The 20,007-nt window shown below is 35.2% G+C and overlaps 1 protein-coding gene across 50 annotated transcripts in view; it reads left to right on the forward strand.

Annotated features, from left to right (window-relative positions):
* Positions 1 to 20,007, forward strand: part of LOC310903314 (uncharacterized protein) — a 53,631-nt gene that overhangs the window by 13,043 nt on the left and 20,581 nt on the right. For 11 of the 50 annotated variants that reach the window (XM_083846309.1, XM_083846355.1, XM_083846353.1 and 8 more), the window contains exons 13-47: positions 1,055 to 1,093; positions 1,739 to 1,756; positions 2,283 to 2,318; positions 3,743 to 3,781; positions 4,566 to 4,595; positions 4,974 to 5,009; positions 5,343 to 5,384; positions 5,667 to 5,696; positions 6,081 to 6,116; positions 6,281 to 6,322; positions 7,054 to 7,098; positions 8,343 to 8,375; positions 8,685 to 8,708; positions 9,118 to 9,159; positions 9,430 to 9,465; positions 9,587 to 9,622; positions 9,742 to 9,777; positions 9,890 to 9,925; positions 10,265 to 10,309; positions 10,919 to 10,948; positions 12,680 to 12,715; positions 13,341 to 13,382; positions 13,566 to 13,607; positions 14,549 to 14,590; positions 15,123 to 15,164; positions 17,548 to 17,586; positions 17,689 to 17,727; positions 18,053 to 18,094; positions 18,197 to 18,235; positions 18,641 to 18,682; positions 18,786 to 18,824; positions 19,150 to 19,191; positions 19,293 to 19,331; positions 19,737 to 19,778; positions 19,882 to 19,920. In XM_083846309.1, coding sequence (XP_083702435.1) covers positions 1,055 to 1,093; positions 1,739 to 1,756; positions 2,283 to 2,318; positions 3,743 to 3,781; positions 4,566 to 4,595; positions 4,974 to 5,009; positions 5,343 to 5,384; positions 5,667 to 5,696; positions 6,081 to 6,116; positions 6,281 to 6,322; positions 7,054 to 7,098; positions 8,343 to 8,375; positions 8,685 to 8,708; positions 9,118 to 9,159; positions 9,430 to 9,465; positions 9,587 to 9,622; positions 9,742 to 9,777; positions 9,890 to 9,925; positions 10,265 to 10,309; positions 10,919 to 10,948; positions 12,680 to 12,715; positions 13,341 to 13,382; positions 13,566 to 13,607; positions 14,549 to 14,590; positions 15,123 to 15,164; positions 17,548 to 17,586; positions 17,689 to 17,727; positions 18,053 to 18,094; positions 18,197 to 18,235; positions 18,641 to 18,682; positions 18,786 to 18,824; positions 19,150 to 19,191; positions 19,293 to 19,331; positions 19,737 to 19,778; positions 19,882 to 19,920 — 1,317 coding nt within the window. The remainder of the gene's footprint in view (positions 1 to 1,054; positions 1,094 to 1,738; positions 1,757 to 2,282; positions 2,319 to 3,742; positions 3,782 to 4,565; positions 4,596 to 4,973; positions 5,010 to 5,342; positions 5,385 to 5,666; positions 5,697 to 6,080; positions 6,117 to 6,280; positions 6,323 to 7,053; positions 7,099 to 8,342; positions 8,376 to 8,684; positions 8,709 to 9,117; positions 9,160 to 9,429; positions 9,466 to 9,586; positions 9,623 to 9,741; positions 9,778 to 9,889; positions 9,926 to 10,264; positions 10,310 to 10,918; positions 10,949 to 12,679; positions 12,716 to 13,340; positions 13,383 to 13,565; positions 13,608 to 14,548; positions 14,591 to 15,122; positions 15,165 to 17,547; positions 17,587 to 17,688; positions 17,728 to 18,052; positions 18,095 to 18,196; positions 18,236 to 18,640; positions 18,683 to 18,785; positions 18,825 to 19,149; positions 19,192 to 19,292; positions 19,332 to 19,736; positions 19,779 to 19,881; positions 19,921 to 20,007) is intronic. The other 39 variants (XM_083846331.1, XM_083846320.1, XM_083846342.1 and 36 more) reach the window with 39 other exon arrangements.

The raw sequence follows: 20,007 nt of genomic DNA on the forward strand, positions 1-20,007 counted from the left end.
TTGGTTCTTAGATGGTTTATAGTACCTCACTGTGTTGTCATGGCTTTTTTTGGTTGTTGACTTAGCTGTATATAAAATGGTAAAATTTCCTACACGTTTATAGGGATTTTTTTTATTAAAAAAAAAAAAAAGAAAAGAAAAGAAAAAAATGTTAGGCTTGTGATTGTGATGTACCTGGGATTTCTAAGGTTTTAGATTGTGTAATTATTTTTAATATGGGGCTGGGTAATGAGTGTGATTCGTGAAATGAAGTCACTAGAAAAATCTAAATGAATTGCGGATGAAATCAGTAGAATTCAGGGTGTTGTTGAAGTTGATACATAATATTTATATGAACTCTTCCTCTAAGTTCAGTTCCCAGAAAGCTCAGGGCCTTCATGTTTTGTTTTTTTTTTTTTTTTCCATTCTTTCAAGAACTCGAACTGTACTGATATATTTTTTTTAATAACTTAGTTTTAAAAACATAATGATTCTTCTTTTTTTTATATTAGAACTCTTGTGATACCATCAACTTTCCTCTTCCTTTTTTATACCACTGGATAATATAAACTGTTTTCAGTTAAAAATAATAATAGAAAAAATGCTTATAATCAGAATACATTAAAAATCTAAACAGAAGATACTACTAATGCATCTGAAGTCATTAGGAAAAAAAAAAAAGTGAAGTTAATATTAACCCTTCCTCTAGTGATTAAAGACTAGATTGGTCTTCCACCTTGTGGTGGAGAGTGAAATTTCAAAAAGGATACACACACAGGCCAGTGGATATGGTACATTCCATGAAATCCCGCTCCTGTCTCTACAGATGAGTCACTGTGTGACTGGGGAGCAAGTCTTTAATCTCCTCATACTCTTGTGTAAACTGTGTATACATTCTTCTTTGTTTGGTAGTGTGCATTAAGCATTTTTTCCATAAAAATATTATTTTATAAAATCACCCATAATCATCTGTAGTATTATTCTCTATGTTTAGGGAAATCAGCATTCTTCTTTTTCCTAACATATTTAAATAAAGTCTATGACAAGTAAACTGCTTTCTCTGATTTCTCTGTAGGTAGTGGTCATTCCCAACAGCAACCCTTTTCCACCTGTGGTAAGTGGAGTTTTTCTCTATAATGCTCAAAACTTTGACTCAAAGAGCTTTCAAGTAGCTGCGTGTTTAATTTGTCACATAGAGTTTACCCTAGGTACATAATTAGCTCCAGGGAAAGCCAATAGTGAGCTTAAAATCTTGGCCTATCAAATCTTACAGATGTTATTGCTGAGTCCTGGTTCCATGACTGCTACTAGTACTTGCAGAGGTGCTGGATTAACTTCAAATACCAGGTCTCTCGATACATATAACCTCCATGCTCCAGAGTAGTTTTGATTTTCCTGTTTCTATTGCAACTTTCTTCTGTAAATTCACTTCCATTCTCATTTTTCAAGTATTAAATTTCTACTGTACTTACTTGGAGCTCATACAGTCAGCCAGAAGTTTTGCCTTAAGGTGATTTAAATCAAATTTGTATGAAATAATAATTGATAAGTGTGTTTTTCTGATGCCCATCTTCTAGTAAAACTTGTTCTAACCTGAATAAAGATTAAAAGAAATTTGTAATATACTACCCTTTCTACTTTTTTCTTCCACATTTGACTGTGTATTTTGTTCAAAAGACAGGGCCTTTTTTCTGCTGCAACACACTGTTTAGACAAGCCCTTGTACAAAATACTTAAAGATTTTTGTTTTCTTTTGCAGCGTCATACCTACCCCCAGGTAAGCATACTTTTTTCATATGATTGCTGTAATAGTAAAATAGTTCTTACAGAGTCAAATGTGCTGCCTCAGGATCGTGTCTAGTAACCTTTTACATTTGTCCCTCGTGTCCCAAAATTGAGCACAATAAATGACTAGATCAGGAATTGAATGTACGTATGTGGTGATGTGTGTCCAATGCAGTTGACAGTGAGACAGGTTTTAAGGATGATGGTGTCATAGCTTCACAGTCCAAACATAGAAAAGTTGAGCTGACTGGTAGTGCAAAAGGCCAAAGCCTGTGCTCTTCCCAGAGCTCTTTTAGAAGGAGCTTTAAGCATAGGAAATTACTTTAGTAGTGTTATGCTGCCTCCCCTTCAGAGCTGAGGATAAACTAATTTAATGCTGGGTTTTCAGAATACAATACTTAATGCATTGCATGTGCTACTTTTTCCTTTGTTCTCTGAAGCAAAGTGGTACAACTAGATATTTTCTGTTTAACAAGTCAAATGATCACTTTTTTGTTGCTTTTTGTTTTGTTTTACAGAGTTTGGGCAGTTCTGCTACTAAGATCATAATACAGGTAGACATTCTTTCTTCATTGTACTTGAATTTTAGCCTAAGCTTTGCCTCAGTAAACTAAACAATGATTCATCTCTTAGGCAATAAATGAGTATGGATATCTTAAATGACAGACACACTACAGTGATGAAGTAGATGTGTTTTCTGTGGTTACTGCAAAGTGAATATCCTATCTGGTTGCTGATGAAAGATCATTGCAGTTATTTTCTATAGGCATAAAACACAAAAACCTCTGTATCATAATTCCCTAGTGTTCTCTATATTTGCAAAATTTAACCATCTCAATCTGCTCAGAAAGACAGGTGGAATTCTAGAACCTGAGCTTGAGTGTCATTCAATATTCGATTAAATATACATAAATTATAACCTGTACTGTTCCGTGCTTTTTCTTTTTTTTTTTTTAATGGAAAAAACTAGTTCAGTGTTGCATTTTTGTAACCCTACTGGTCAGTGCTTAAGTGAACTTCTGTTTGCTGATTATTAATACCATTGTTTCTTGGTAAAGAAACAATTTGGAATGTAGACTACAGTCCAATCACTTTAAGACCCTGTTTGTAAAGTATTCTGGTTATCACTTGGACATACATTTTTTTTGAATTCTATGCAATTTTAATCTACTTAGCACTCTTCAGAGTTTAGACTCTAATTCCTTCATATGATAATTCTTTAGAGTGTCACGACCAATTCTCACATTCATTGAAGGATTAGTAGCCGATCTCTTCGGTTTCCATTTCTTGTTTTGCAGCGATTACTTTCAAAATGTACGGTATTAGATTCCTTTATAATCAGTTAGGAATGCTGGCAGAAAAAAGATAATAAGATTTCCATGGTATCTTTTTTTTTCTGAATTTAAATCTGTAGAGTTTGGATTACGCAGGTTAAAAAAAGGTTATCAATGTTTATATGAAATTGAAGAATACTTGGTTGGTCTCATAACCCACATAATTTATGGGTATTGAAAGATTCTTTACAATCACTTTTTCCTTTGTTTAAATTGTAAATGGGTTTTCCAATTTTTGTTTTGTGAAAGCCTGTGTCAAAATTTGTTTCGCTTATTCACAAAAAAATCAGTCATGATATGAATATAAATTCACATGATTTTAATGGTGCTTTCTATGATAGATTTGAAGGGAAGAACTATTTAAACTCACTTGAAATACCACAAAATGACATAATGTATTAAATGATTAATTGTCATTAAGAAAATGACATCAGGATGTATAAATATATTTAGCATTTTATTTATGAAGAATCTTTCTACATTGAAGTATTGAACCATATAGCACATTGAGATGGCATATATAAAGCAAGGAAGAGCGTAAGGAACTTACTCAGACTGTCCAATAGATTTAAGAGTTGCTTCTTGAAATGTCTTAGTACATAAGAAATGTCTTTTAAAAATAACCTTTTTTGGTTCCTGTGTAGAGTGGACAAAGACAGCAAAGCAGCAGTACTTATGTTCAGGTAGGTAAACTTGAACAGTAGAAATATGTATACAGATTTCACTAAAACAGGGTCAAGACAACAAATTTTCCTACATATATTCTTAAATGTATTTCACAAGTTTCAGATATTTCTGTTGCTCTAGTTCTTGTTCTTTTTCTTTTTTTTTTTTTCTACAAATAGATCAGCTATCTTTGGTTGAACTACTCATGAATGTGTTTGCATGTGTGATTAGTTGAAATGAAATGACTGCATTCCACTCAACATGTCCTCTAAAAACTGTATAAAAGTCATGACAAAGTGGCTCAATATCACAATACAAATCCTGTAATGATAGATTCACACTCCACCTGTGTTTGATCTTAAAATTCCAGAAGTTGTGGAAGTTAGTTTCTTATCCATATCGAGATAGATGGAGAATCATAACTGCATACCCATGTACGAAGTACTTTAGCTTCATTTAAAGCCATATATCTAAAGTTACTTGTGTGTGAGAAACAGTAATGATAACATACATTGTTGCGGGGTAGCACATGAGAATATTTTGGTGTGAGCACAAGCGTGAAGATTCCTCAAACTTCCTCCTACTTGGCCACAGTTGGGAAGAAACTGGAAGGCAAATTTCTGTCAGTATACTCTGTACAACTACAAGTAGCAAGGAAAATGTTGAACAACACTAAGTATGATTACTGGGGATCGAGTCTGCAGGCAGCCCAGTACTCAACATCACTAGCATGAGGTTTTTCTTAGGATGGCTGATAAAAGCCTCTTTGTCAAGGTGGTAAATATCTTCTCTTTCTTAAAGGGTTCCAAAGGAAGCCAGTCCTATGGCCAGGTGAGACTTTTTTTCTTAACTGTATTGAACTTTTCTGTAGGGGACAGCTTTGTAAATGGGCTTTGGGATTTGGTCAGTTATTGGCTTGTTATTTTGTGTTGTTTTTTTTTTTTTTCCCCATCTGTTTTTTTGTTTGTTTCTTTTTGGTTTTTGGTTTGTTTATGGTTTGTTTGGGTTTTGGTAGGGTGGTTGTCTATTTTTTGGTGTTGTTTTTCCTTCTTATTTCTCGATAGTCCCTGGTTTTGGGTCATCCCACAGAGCTACCATATAAGAAAAAGAACATAAAACAGAGGAAGTCTGATGGGGAAAATGCCTTTCTGTTGCAGCTTTGTGGTGACTACATCTTTATTTACAAATGGGTTCTTGCCTTTCTTACAGGTCTACCGGCCTCCAGTTGTCGGTTCCTATGGCCAGGTAAGCAACAGTCAATCACTAGCAAGTATGCAACATTTGATAAAGTTGAGTGCCGTGGCACTGCAAGAGCACTTAGCAGTTGCTTGGAATTTGAATTATAAAGGACGTTTTCTCTGAAAGTGTGGTCTCATGCTTAGTAATATTCCACACGCTACTTACTTTTTTGGATGCCTAGCACATGAAATCATCTCGCTCAACATCATTGTGATAGCCAGGAGGAAATCCTGGCTCTTCATTTTGCCCTGCATAGCTTTAGGACGTAGTTGTTTATTTTTCCTAAAGCAGGCTGATCCATTATAAACTGGGAGTAACCAAATCATATCCTTGTCTTAGGGTGGGCTGATCTACTCAGGCACCAGCAGTTCTTATGGCCAGGTAAGCAAGCCGGATATTCCATAGGAAGTTCTTCACTGATCTCTCTGTGCTCAGCATGATATTTTGAGAATGATGTTTCCTTTGGCAGTCTGAGTCTCAGTTTTTCTTATGGCTTTTGCTGAGAACCGGGCAATCCATCACACAGATGAGCATATTGCTCTGTCTCCTCTAGCTCAGGAAGAGCCTTTTTGGGAAACCTCTGTGCAGCTGTCTTTCCGTATTTGTTATGCACTTTATAGAAACATCTTTGTCAAGGTGGTAAATATCTTCTCTTTCTTAAAGGGTTCCAAAGGAAGCCAGTCCTATGGCCAGGTGAGGCTTTTTTTCTGAACTGTATTGATATTTTCTGTAGGGGACAGCCTTGTAAATTGGCTTTGGGGTTTGGTCAGTCATTGGCTTGTTATTTTGTGTTGTTTTTTTTTTTTTTTTTCCCCATCTGTTTTTTTGTTTGTTTCTTTTTGGTTTTTGGTTTGTTTATGGTTTGTTTGGGTTTTGGTAGGGTGGTTGTCTGTTTTTTGGTGTTGTTTTTCCTTCTTCTTATTTCTCGATAGTCCCTGGTTTTGGGTCATCCCACAGAGCTACCATATAAGAAAAAGAACATAAAACAGAGGAAGTCTGATGGGGAAAATGCCTTTCTGTTGCAGCTTTGTGATGACTACATCTTTATTTACAAATGGGTTCTTGCCTTTCTTACAGGTCTACCGGCCTCCAGTTGTCGGTTCCTATGGCCAGGTAAGCAACAGTCAATCACTAGCAAGTATGCAACATTTGATAAAGTTGAGTGCCGTGGCACTGCAAGAGCACTTAGCAGTTGCTTGGAATTTGAATTATAAAGTACGTTTTCTCTGAAAGTGTGGTTTCAAACTGGGAGTAACCAAATCATGTCCTTGTCTTAGGGTGGGCTGACCTACTCAGGCATCAGCAGTTCTTATGGCCAGGTAAGCAAGCTGGATATTCCATAGATGAGCTTACTGCTCTGTCTCCTCTGGCTCAGGAAGAGCCTTTTTGGGAAACCTTTGCACAGCTGTCTATGCATAATCATTATGCACTTTATAAAAGTTCCTATGGCCTTGTAAGCACCAGTCAATCCCCAGCCAGCATACACCATTTGAGAAAGTTGAGTGCCATGTTACTTCAAAAGCGCTTACACATCCTGAGTGATTGCTAATTTAAAGGACATTTTGTTCTTGGGTATAGAACTCATGTGCTTGATATTCCATAATGCTTATCTTTTATTTTCAAAATATTAAAATTTAAAAATTGAACATTTAAATTTTCATATCATACTTATACATATTATGTGCTGCTGTAATTTGTGTGCTGTCCCTGTATACGCAGTGAGATTTCTGTGAGGTTTGAAGTAATTAGTTGAAGCTATATAGCAGCTCATACTAGAAGTTAGACTTGTGAACATTTTGTTCCTGTGGGTCTGGGAACAGCCTTACTGGAGGTGATCTTTCCCACATACAAAGGAATACATGTAAGTGCCATCTTTTTGATGCAACAGAATATTCAACATCCACAATACTTTTCAAGGAAATTCACAGTAGTATATTGCTGGTCTTCATCCTCTTAAGCAGTCAGATAACTAAAGCCCTTTGAAAGTTATTTCTATATTTGTAATGGGGAAAAGGAATAACTGGATCACTGAGCTGCTCTTTTTTTCCAGCAGGGCGGATCTTTTTCTTCAAGTGGTAGTAATGGTTGTGGACAAGTAAGTCAACTTTCTCCAAGATACTTGAATAGTAGACCCAGCTTTCTATGTGGTAGTAATGGTTCTCAACAAATTATACAATGTCTATTAGTAGAGTCTCTTGCTTTTGTTATTATATGATAATAGATTATCGGATATTGGAGAGGCTAACACTTGGTCATGGTAACCAAAACGTAGTGGCTTCTTCCATATACTGTTAAGAACAGAAGACTTACAAGTTTTCTGTCTGTCACAGTAGACATTCATCTGCTGAGCAAACAGTCTTTGGGAGTGACTTTTGGATGTTGCTCCATTTAGTTTCCATAGAACGCAATAGGCTCAGAAAGTGACTCCTGTGGTGTGAGATTGGTAGTTTTCATCCTGGTTCCAATTCAACTTATTTATGCCTATAGTGATATAAGGACTGTTATCAACAATAAGATCCTAGGTGAAGAAAAGTGCAGCCTTGATAGTAAACCTAAGTCCAAATAAATAAACGGGGGAAAGCAATGAGAATGAGAGAGCATTATAATTACAGAAACTTTTGGCAAAAGTATTACAATTGGTGTGAGTTAAGTATTAATAGAAATGCGTGTGTGAAAGCATAAATAATAAAAGACTAGTGGTGCCATGCGTCAGTAGACAAGGATACTATATAACAGCAATGAAACTGAAGGAATGTGAAGAAACAATGAACAACGTGTTGCATCCACCAAAGCTGCATCACAGATAATTTATCAGCTGAAAAACTATGTTCTTAATAACAGGGGAGTGACAACCAGGGTAGAACACACTGTACTATTTCTCATCCTTTTATTCCAACAAGAATGCTGGCTGCAGCCAAAATATACACAAAAATAAAGGAAATGAAAGGCAGCAGACTACAACTACGATGGGTGAATCTAGCAAGATTTTGAGGTAGATTGTCACGAAGCAGAAGCTGTTGATTCCTAAAAGGACTGACCAAAGCAAACTGTTCATTTTTGCCAATCAAGAGAAACTAGGATGATACAGAGACACATCAATTGCCAGCCTACCTTGCTTTTCATGTTGCACCCAAGAAATCTTGCTTTGATCACCTGTGTGTATGTTTTGATGAGTAAGTGTGGGAGTATGGGAGTGATGGAGGGTAGAGCAAGAGCCTAAAAGGATTAAATAAAATTAAACTCTCCATCTGTTGAGTTAGAAATTTAAGAAGAAAGATAATTACTTTACTAGAAAATGAAAATGTGGGGATTTATCTTTGTTTGTCCGTTTTTCAACAGGGTACTTCATATGACAGCAATCCCTGCCACCAGGTAAATGAACTTCCACCTCTGAATTTAAGATATATCCAAAATGAGTTTTGCCACTGACTCAACTGGTAACATCCTCAGCTCTATAGAGTGCAAATCCATGTAATTTTAGAACCTTAGAATCGGTTGGAAGGGATCTTGAAGATCATCCAGTTCCAAACCCCTAGGCATGGGCAGGGATGTCACCCACTATATCAGGTTGGCCCAGGGCCCCATCCAACCTCCTAAACAAGTATCATAGTTTTCATTAAAAATAATCTGTAGTCAAACAGTAAGTGTCAAAACACACATTATTTCTTGTTTAATTTACAGGGTGGATCACAGAGTGGTAGCCAGGTAGGTAGCTCTTTATTAACTGTTGAATAAAAAATTGTAAGCAGCTCTAATCTAGAGTATAATTGTGTTACTCATGAGGATACAGACTCGTGCAGAGTCTATCCATCTCCAGATTTCAGTTAATTCCCAATAGTTTGTATTGGCCCTGAAACTTACATATCAAGGGCTCTGCAACCTAATAAAGCTAGCTTTGTGGGTTCTGATAAAATTCGGTTCTCCAGTGTTACAACTGTTGCTGTATTGTTTTCACAGGGTGGATCATACACCTCACAAAACTATGGTGGTAGCCACATAAGTACTACATTTTTATTTCTTTCCATTGAAGTTTTACATCCCACAGGTTCCATGGTCTCCAATCAATAATGGTTCTGCAATATTGTAATACATTTTCTAATTTTGTTGTTGTTAGCAGAGCGAATCATCATCCTCACAAAATTACGGTGGTAGCCAGGTAGGTAGACCTTGATTTTTTTTTTGCCTTTTTTTTTTTCTCCTGTCACGAGTTTTAATCCTATCTGATAAGAAATTCTAATCAGATTAGTTTTTCATTCTTAGGTAGCTACTCTGTGCCATGCTTGATTGACATCCTGGTATTATGATTACTGACATCTAGAAAATTGTATTTGTTTAAAGGAATCCCAGGCGATTGTTTATTATTATTTTGTCCCTGAATAAAATCACAATTTCTTCTGAAGTAGGGTTTCTATTGTTTGTTTTAAAGGGTGGTTCATCCTCACAAAACTATGGTGGCAGCCAAGTAAGTAATACTTTATTTCTCTATTTGTACATCATTCTATACAAGCTTTAGCCTCTACTCAAAATTAGCTTTTCTGATTGCTAATTTTCTCTGATTTTTGATTGGTTGGTTTGTTTTAAAGGGTGGATCCTCTTCTCAAAACTATTACGGTGGCCAAGTAAGTAATGCTTTATTTCAGCAATTATACATCACTTCATACAAGCTTTAGCCTCTGCTCAAAATTGGGTTTTCTGTTTGCTAATTTTCTCTGATTTTTGGTTGGATTTTTTTTTTAAGGGTGGATCCTCCTCTCAAAACTATTATGGTGGCCAAGTAAGTAATGCTTTGTTTCAGCAATTATACTTCATACAAGCTTTAGCCTCTGCTCAAAAATGGGTTTTCTATTTGCTAATTTTGTCTGATTTTTGGTTGGTTTGTTTTAAAGGGTGGATCATCCTCCTTTGACTATTACGATAATCAGGTAACTAGTTCATTCTTTCTTCTAGTTATGTATTATTTCATGCAAATTTTTTTATTTTCTGATTAACTGTGTCATCTTTCTCGTAGATGTAATAAAACGTAATGCTTTCTATGCTCTTCTTATTTCTTTTTCTGAAGCATGGAACATTCTCTCTAAACAACTATCACTGCCATTTATACGACTCTTTATTTTCCTTACAAAAATCCTTCTTTAACTCAGCAGTACCTTTTTTTTTTGCATGAGCTTTAATTCTGTTCACAGAGTGCAAGATCAGACAAAATATATTATTAAAAATCCTTTTTTTGGTGAGGAAATAACTAGTATCTGATGTCCTTCTAGGATTCACAGGTTTCCTCAGATGATAATCCCAATGCTTGTGATGATGTGAGTATGCTTTATCTAATACATTTTCATCACAACATTTTTCATGTAGATGGGAAAATATTACACTACCATATGCTACCATATGCAGTCTTGCAAAAAAAAAAAAAAAAAAAAAAGAAGTTACCCAGAAGGAGTATTTAGTCCCCACACTAATAGCTGTTTCAGCAGCTGCGTATTCTCTTACTGAATTTTTTCAGGTGTTTACAGATGTATTTTGTGCTTTTAAATGCATTTACCTTGATGAAATGTGAATAAAAAGATTTCAGTAACTGCACTAACAGAAAAATTTTCTCCAAAATAAGGATACATTTTACAGTAATTAAAAATCAAATCAAATGGACAAGGCTTAAATACATACAATGAAAGAATGAAAAGAGAAAAAAATGCCAGATATTCCACTGCATTTCACTTCGCATTTTTACCAACCTCAAGTTAGTGTTAAAATGTTCTTCAGACTGGAATGATAGGATTTCAAACTAATTTAGGCAAGACAGTGGAGGATGCGAGCAATGAAGCATGTATGATTTATGTTGTTGTCTGTACACAACATCAGAAAGAATTGGGTTTCTGTAAGTTTATTTTATTTAAATTTAATTTATTCTTTTCCAGAATGACACAACATATAGTGCTAATGGTCGGGTAAGTGCTTTTTCTCTTCTATAGTATTCAGATTCTAATAATTAATAACATTTTTAGTAGCACTTCCACATTAGACCTGTGGGCCTGTACTTGTAGTATATGATTAATTTTTAAAAGACATTATAAAGCAATAAAAGAATGAGCTTATTTGATCTCATATTTCTCTGCTCTCAGTCCCTTCTATCAGTCCTCAAGGCTGCTGCAGTTACCTAAAACTGTACAGTACTTATAGGAATATACAATAACAGAGTTTTTATTAGTCTCCTTAGTATATTTACTTTGGATAGTTATTTTGGAATTAACCATCTGTATATGTGAGGTATGTAGCTGCCTCAAGCTTTTGTCACTTGTTCTAATGTAAACTTGCAAATATGCTAGGGTTCTAAAGTAAGATTTATCCTCAGGTGATACTCGCTCTGTCAGGACTTTTCGTTCTGTCCCACAGGCATGAAAGGTGACTTATATGGACAGATTGTTACCCAGCAAATACACTGCTGTGTAAATGAATGATGTTTTTCCATACTTGTTCATGGCAAAGCTTTTCCGTCTGTTACAGCCTGCTTTTCTACTTCTTACTGCCATCTAGAGTAACCTTTTGTTATCTGCCTCTTGCTTTTTCTTCAGTTGTCAGCCATATTTACTGCTTCACTATTTTTCCCCGTTTTTCCTCTTGGACGTTAGTACTGCACAAAATATGCACCCTAGGAAGTAAGGAGGTCTTCTAAAAACTTTTTTTCTTTGGCAGTTGTATTTATCTTGAAAGCACTGCATTAAGTTTAACGCAACAGGTTCTGCAAAGCAATCCCTTCCACAGTAAGCGTTCTTTAAGTGTTCTCATTGCTTCCTTCTTTAGCCACGTTAGATGCTATTATTCCCTTGGTTATCCCTGTCCAGTGTGTGTTGTTGGACTTCATTTTAAAAGTTTTCTTTTAAGCGTTCTCACAAAGAAGATGTATAGAATGTTTATGTACACACGCACGCTGCTCTAAACCACAGAGGGTGAGCTGAGAGAGACATTAAACTCTGCTAAGCACAAACTTCTTATGGAGAAGTTGAAGGGTGAAAATAACCTATAAATAAGTTATGTAAGACTCAATGATAGCAAAGTATATTGCCACTGACAGAAAAAATGACAACATGTAACTGAACACAGATTGCAGAACATCTGAGAGACTTAGCAAAAATCAGGTAATGAACTTGACACAAATTCTTGATTTTCTTACTACTCAAGCCAATTTGCTTAAAATTGGAATCACTCTTTGAATACACAGTTGATAAAGTTTAGTAAACAAAGTGCTTTATGCTTTTATGATTTCATATTGAATTGTGGGAGTGGGATGGGGGAATACTAACAGAAGGAGAGACTTGCTACCTCACTGTTTATTGGGTGTGTATTATGGTACAGTTTGGTCTGAATTTTGTATTGGTTCCACATGAAGAAACAAGATTTGGATTCCTATATTTACAATATGATGTTTTCAGAAGATAAATGATGCTTTCCTCTCTTGCTCCAAAATTGGTTTATCAATGTTAGAGTTATTTGAAAATAAATAATAACTAACACAAGTATTTTCCACTGTGTCATCTGTTGAAAGTGAGGACAATCAGAACTCCATAGACACTTTCCTCTCCCTAAATGTGCCACTTTGATACATTTAGATTCTTTCTGGAAGTATTTTGTGTGGAGGTCTCTATCTATAAAGTAATAACTGGCTTCTGGTTCCTTTACAGAAATCTGGTTGTGCAAAGAAGAAGGTTGTTGCCAGAGTAAGTAACTTTTATTTCCCACTGCTTTGCAGGATTTTTGCCCAAATTATACCTAATTTGTTATAATTATATCTATTTTTCTCTAATTATGTTTGACATAATGAATATTCTCCTGTTTAAGGAAGTAAATAAATAAAATAAAGTTTGGCCATTTGCTCTTTTGGTGAATTTATTTTAAAACAACATATACATATATATGAAAAAATACATGACATGAAAATCTTGCTGTGCGGTATGGGGTAACTCAAATTCCAGTTCATCAGAAAGCACATATAGAGTTACTTTAATCTACCATTAATTAAAATTAATGTGTTATACAAACAGCGGGCAGTTAAAATGGTAACTGAATTCAGACAGAATGATGAAGTAAGAAAAAGTAATGTTGGGTAATTTATTCTGCTGCTTTTGGTGTGGAGGAGACATAGATATATGTATTGTATAGCTTCAAGTCAGTAGCCTATAAAAATTAAGCAAATGATATTTTATTTTATAATAAGGTACTTCTACTCATATGCATTAAAGGCTCTGGAGTCATAAATAAGTAATACAGGCAAAAAAAAAGGCCTATGACTGTTTATAGATCAGAGTTTTCATCTCTTAACAGTAAATATCTCTGTTTTTACAGGATACATCACATGTTTTGAGCAGAAGAGACTATGATGTACAGGTAAACCATACTTGTCATTTCTGAATGCTGATATTACAGCTGCTTGATGTATTAGAAGCATAAAGATTAAGCTTTTTCAACAGATTATTCTATTTAAAGTTAGATAGTTCTTTTCCAATAGAACTATATATTTAAATTTATTACCCTTAATGAAAAAATTAGTTATTTCTTATTTCTTCACAGAATGAATCTTCTACTTCAAACAACAGCCACACTAACTTTCAGGTAATAACATAGTGTCCACTCTATCACCTTACTGAAAAGAGCTTTCTCATAAACTATATTTCAGTTTCTGAAAATTAGGTTCCACTTATTTATCTGTGCTACACAATGTTATTTTGATGTGGCAGCATTTCCCCATAATGTTAAAATTTAGTGCAGTTGTGAATAATGATAAAAGGCACAGAATTTAGTGTCCTTGTTCTTCCACTCCATTAAGCAGCTAGCAATTGCAGGTGGATTTTTACATAATATGTTCTCAAAAGTTGTTTTTAAAACACAAAAGAAATAGTTTCAGAATCTCTTTTTAGAAACAATCCTGCTATAGTGATGGTAATGGTTAGATATATCATTTTCATCTAGAATTTGGTAACAAGGTACACCTTAATTGTGTGCTTCTGTCACAAAAGTAGGTCTAGCCTTCTAGTCTTAATGTTCTGTAGACCTGTAAACTGTTGCAGTACTCTGTATGTTCCAGAGCTATGTGAAAGTTTGACCCACCCTGAGTGGCAACTGATTCTATTTTTTTGAAATATTTTGTACTCTAGTGGTACCCATCAGCTTTCTCAGAGGTCTGTAATCCCACTATGCCCAGCATTATGCAGATGTGACATTATCACAGTCCTTTGTCTGAGAGTTTGAGGTCTAATTCAATAATAGAGTGAGATCCCTGAGCTCCAGTGAGTAGCACTTCTCTTCATTAGTTTTCCTGATATCCATTTGTTATGTATTGTACCAGTCCCCAAATAGGTTTCAGCCAACTTTACATTTTCACAATGATTCAGGCAAAAAGTTATGAATAAGTTAGTTTGGTGCAGGGAAGTAGTACAAAGAGTTTGTGACCTTACATCTCACTACATCGGTTTATACACATTAGATTCTTTTCCTTTTCTATGCTGTTCAAATGATAAAATGTTTCTATAAAAAAATAATTGGTTTCTTCACAGGGTGGATCATTTATTGCAACTGGTGGTGGATCAAGTAGTCAGGTCAGGCATTTTTCTATTGTTGTCTAGTCTTGTTCACATAGCTTCCTGGTAATTAAACTAATTAAACTAAGGAATTAGAGTTTAAGTCCAGTAATTTTGTGTAGGGGACTGCTAATGTTATATATTAAATTGTAAATGAAGTGAGCTTGTTCAGACTATGTTTATTTGAAATGGCTTCTGAAATCACTTTTTAATTCTTTCAATTTCACGCATGGCTTATTGGCAAATGGACATTGGTGATTCACTGTACTCCTGACTTCCCAGATAGTTCTCTCTTGATTAGACATATATAACTGAGACATAACACTGAGATATGTAATGTTAGTTTAACTTGCAAAGCAAATTTCAAACATCTAGGACTATGCTGCCTTCTCATTCGTTCCAGATATAACAAAAATGTCACAGCTCCACAGTAGTCCCCCAGTCTTTCTTCCCCTAAATACAGTTTGGCATCTCACGTATGGTTTTATGTTTAACTTTCACAAATCAATATCTGTTTCCCTTTATTTATTTATCATTGTTTTATTTATAGGGTGGTTGCATTTGTCCTGATGGAAGCAGTGGTATTAGACAGGTAATTCTTTTTCCTGAGTTTATACTTACATCTACATAATGAAGTGTTTTGAATTAATCATCTAATAAATATAGACACTTGGGTAATACATTATTAATAATTTCCTTAGTATGCATAGAATTATATACAATGAAATGGAATAATGAAGTCTCACTGTAAGCACGTGATTAGTATTTGGGCACTAACTTTCTGTAACTGCTTTGTAATGCAAATGTTCTCAGTTGACTGTTATGTGTTAATTATCCATTACCTTCAAAAACCTGTGTCAATATGTCCCATAGTAACCCCAGATTTTAACTGGATTCAGATTAGGTTCCTTGTACTTCTCACGTGTCTTTTAAAACATTGTGACTAAAATGTTAAAATTTGATAAATATTTCAAAAGATAATCTTTTAAATTAATATTTAAACTTTTTCTTACCCATAAAGAGAATCATTGCAACCTCATTGTCAGTGGCACATTTTTATATTGCATAGCAATGAATTATTTACAAAAATTCATCATATCTATTGCCCCATAAAACATAAGCATTTCTACAGTTTGAATAGGCAGAAACAGGAATATTTTATTATAAAGTGTAAGATATGTATTTTTTCATTCTCAGATGTTACAGATTTAAATTATCCCTATTGTAAAATATAGAGAATGCGGATTTTTACATCGTCTATTTTATACCTGAAAACTTACCTTATAAATTTTTCTTGAAGCTGTATTTACACAAACCCTCCTGAACCATGTAATATTTTTTTTTTAGTTTTCAATTTCAACAAGAAACTTGTTGTGAATTACTATTTCTATAAAAAGACATGCACTTTAAACAAATTAATTTTATGAAGAAATAACTGCTTTCCGAACTTACTGTGGTTAACATTTAGCAACAGTAATTTTGGTCTGGCAGAAGATCACCTCTCTCATATAATTGAGGCTGACCAGTAATCATGACCTATATGTTTTAAAAATATAGCCCAGTCTATTAAATTGATTAATCTTAAAATTTAATTGAAGAAAAACTTTTTTTTGCTTTGTTATGTAATGCTACATAAACAAATACATTTACAAGGAAAATGTATGTAATTATGGATGTAATTATGCAAGTTTTCATTCTACTATGGCCTTTGCCCCTTTGTGCTTTCAATTGATGCACAGAGAGGCTTGGTTTTAAACAGCAAATGACCATACCTTGGCCAGGGGGTGGAGGGTGGGTTTAGTTACTATCAAAGAATGATTTTGAACAGGAAGGAAAAATACATCTAAATTGGTCATGTAAAAAAAAAAAAATCAATTCTCAGTGTAGGTGTATGGACTTGGATACCCAAGAGACTCATATTTCAGTTTGTGACAGTATCAGCTGGTATATTAATTTATGATAAACTACGCAGCAATAGTCTAGATCTTTCTCTTCACCCAACAGTACAGTTCCTTGGTCTTTCCCAAAAGAATAGAGAGAATTAAAAACAGGACTTACTTGACTTATTTTCATTTTCTGTCCAGGGTAGATCCTCTACGTATGGCAGTAGCAACGCCTAAGACTAACATTTAAACACATTGCTGTGGTAGGCAGGTTTTTTTGTCCTGCATGAAAAGAATCAAGTTGTAGATGAATACATATGAATAAATAAACCAGCAATCACAAATCTTATATAAAATACCAAGTCATCTACTTCCTTGAAGATTCTGCAGCCCAAGAGGAAAATCCCTGTAAAAAGCTTTCTTCTAAAACTTAAAAGCTATGAAAGGAAAAGGATTTTTAAAGCAAGTGTCAAAGCTGTTCATGTTTAAACCTTGTTTCAAATGAAAAAATGGGTTTTCTTATGTGGTTTCCCAAATTTGTCACATTGCAGTTATTCCACTTTTTCCTCTAAGATCTATCTAAAGACAAAGGCTCAGTCTACAAATTCCCTGCAGAACAGTCCAACCATAGAATAATACTTTGCTTGTCTTTTTTGTGTATAAAGACGATGTGACAGTAATAATGGATGTTATGTACTGGTAAATAGAATTTCTCTTTTAAGTGGTGAGCAGAAATATCTGATCAACTAGAACCTATTTGCACTTTGAAAGTTTGCTATTTTAGCAGTTTTGAAAAACATGATAACAATGATCTATAATAACATAGAGTCAACCAGCCATAACATATTATTCTGTAACTAGAAAGAGTAAGATGAAGAGTTATTAATTTTTTCAGGTCCTTTAACCTGAGAAGTCCAAGCTAAAGTTTTTTTCACCTCTAACAAAAATTGTCAGTATTCTCTTTAAATGATTGCAGAAACGTCCCTTCTGAAATAAAATGTATATATTTTGAACGAACAGAAATTCAGAATTGGACTCATTTACTTAGATGTCTGTTTTCAATAAGATAGCTAGTCCGTGTTTTCCTTTCAGGGTGCCCCAGGTCCTTTCCATGGCACTTCTGGTAACCAGGTACATATTCTAGTCATTGTATCTGCATGCAAAAAGTCTGAAAAACTTTCTTGAAGAACACTTTAAATACAAAACAGTAACTCCTGATGTTTTCCTCTGCAGGGAGGGTCTTCCTTCTATCCCGGTGGATCTTATGGACAGGTAAATTTTCTTCCTCATTTGTAAAGTCAATATAGTCTTCCATTGTCTTCATTCCTGTACTCCCAAATAGTGACTGTTAGGAAATATCCTAATTAACAGCCAACAATTGAATCAAACACAGTGTAACCTACAGCATGAAGTCTGTCAGAGGAAGAAGACTATTCTGTGTTTAGAACTTCCTTGGATTCATCTCTCAATCAGCTCAGAAAATCATTGCTGTAAAGTTTCTTGTTCTTTCACAATATTGGCCTAAAGTGAGAGTCAAGCACATTTATTTATACCACTCTGTTTGCAAGAAAGTAGGTAGTCTATGTTTTCCTTTCAGGGAGCACCAGGTTCTTCATACAGCACGTATTCTGGTAATCAGGTAAACATTCAGATAAAGTGCCCTACTCAGAAGCTCCATCTAAAACCTCTCCAGAAGGAGCAGTCAAATGTAAATGAGTAACCCATTCTGTCTTCTGCACAGGGAGGATCTCCCTTCTATCCTGGAGGATCTTATGGACAGGTAGTTTTTCCTCTTTCCTCGAGTGGATAACACAGACAGCCGTAATCCTGATTTCTCGACTGCCAGTATTGCGGTTGCTGTGAAATACTGTAATTACAGACCTGACAGTTTTCTCTTAGACTAGCTAACTTTAATCAACTGTGAAGTAACTTAGCAGTGTGAAGTCTGGCAGAGAACAATACAGAAAGGTATAGACAGTTTTTTTGCAGAAATCAAATGTCAGCCGGCTAAGAAAACTGCTGCCTGAAAACTTCTCCTGCCTTAACATTATTGGTCTTAATTTTTATTTAGGTACTAAAGGTTAGCTCAAAACTGGGAGAAAGAGTATAAATGAGAACTGTATGCCTTGATAAGGAGCACTTACCTTGGCTGCAAGAAACTAGTTGGTCTGTGTTTTCCTTTTAGGGAGCCCCAGGTTCTTTCCATGGCACTTATTCTGGTAACCAGGTACACATTCTGGTCATTGTACCTGCATGCGAGAACCCTAAGAATCTTTCTTGACAGAACACTTTAGATATAAAACAGTAACTCCTGATGTTTTCCTCTGCAGGGAGGGTCTTCCTTCTATCCCGGTGGATCCTATGGACAGGTAAGTTTTCTTCCTCATTTGTAAAGTCAATATAGTCTTCCATTGTCTTCATTCCTGTACTCCCAAATAGTGACTGTTAGGAAATATCCTAATTAACAGCCAACAATTGAATCAAACACAGTGTAACCTACAGCATGAAGTCTGTCAGAGGAAGAAGACTATTCTGTGTTTAGAACTTCCTTGGATTCATCTCTCAATCAGCTCAGAAAATCATTGCTGTAAAGTTTCTTGTTCTTTCACAATATTGGCCTAAAGTGAGAGTCAAGCACATTTATTTATACCACTCTGTTTGCAAGAAAGTAGGTAGTCTATGTTTTCCTTTCAGGGAGCACCAGGTTCTTCATACAGCACGTATTCTGGTAATCAGGTAAACATTCAGATAAAGTGCCCTATCAGAAGCTCCATCTAAAACCTCTCCAGAAGGAGCAGTCAAATGTAAATGAGTAACCCATTCTGTCTTCTGCACAGGGAGGATCTTCCTTCTATCCTGGAGGATCTTATGGACAGGTAGTTTTTCCTTCTTCCTCGAGTGGATAACACAGACAGCTGTAATCCTGATTTCTCGACTGCCAGTATTGCGGTTGCTGTGAAATACTGTAATTACAGACCTGACAGTTTTCTCTTAGACTAGCTAACTTTAATCAACTGTGAAGTAACTTAGCAGTGTGAAGTCTGGCAGAGAACAATACAGAAAGGTATAGACAGTTTTTTTGCAGAAATCAAATGTCAGCCGGCTAAGAAAACTGCTGCCTGAAAACTTCTCCTGCCTTAACATTATTGGTCTTAATTTTTATTTAGGTACTAAAGGTTAGCTCAAAACTGGGAGAAAGAGTATAAATGAGAACTGTATGCCTTGATAAGGAGCACTTACCTTGGCTGCAAGAAACTAGTTGGTCTGTGTTTTCCTTTTAGGGAGCCCCAGGTTCTTTCCATGGCACTTATTCTGGTAACCAGGTACACATTCTGGTCATTGTACCTGCATGCGAGAACCCTAAGAATCTTTCTTGACAGAACACTTTAGATATAAAACAGTAACTCCTGATGTTTTCCTCTGCAGGGAGGGTCTTCCTTCTATCCCGGTGGATCCTATGGACAGGTAAGTTTTCTTCCTCATTTGTAAAGTCAATATAGTCTTCCATGATCTTCATTTCTGTACTGCCCTTGAAAGAAGAAAAAGTCTTTC

Source organism: Anser anser (assembly GCF_964211835.1).
Source record: "Anser anser genome assembly, chromosome: 8".
NCBI lineage: Eukaryota > Metazoa > Chordata > Aves > Anseriformes > Anatidae > Anser > Anser anser.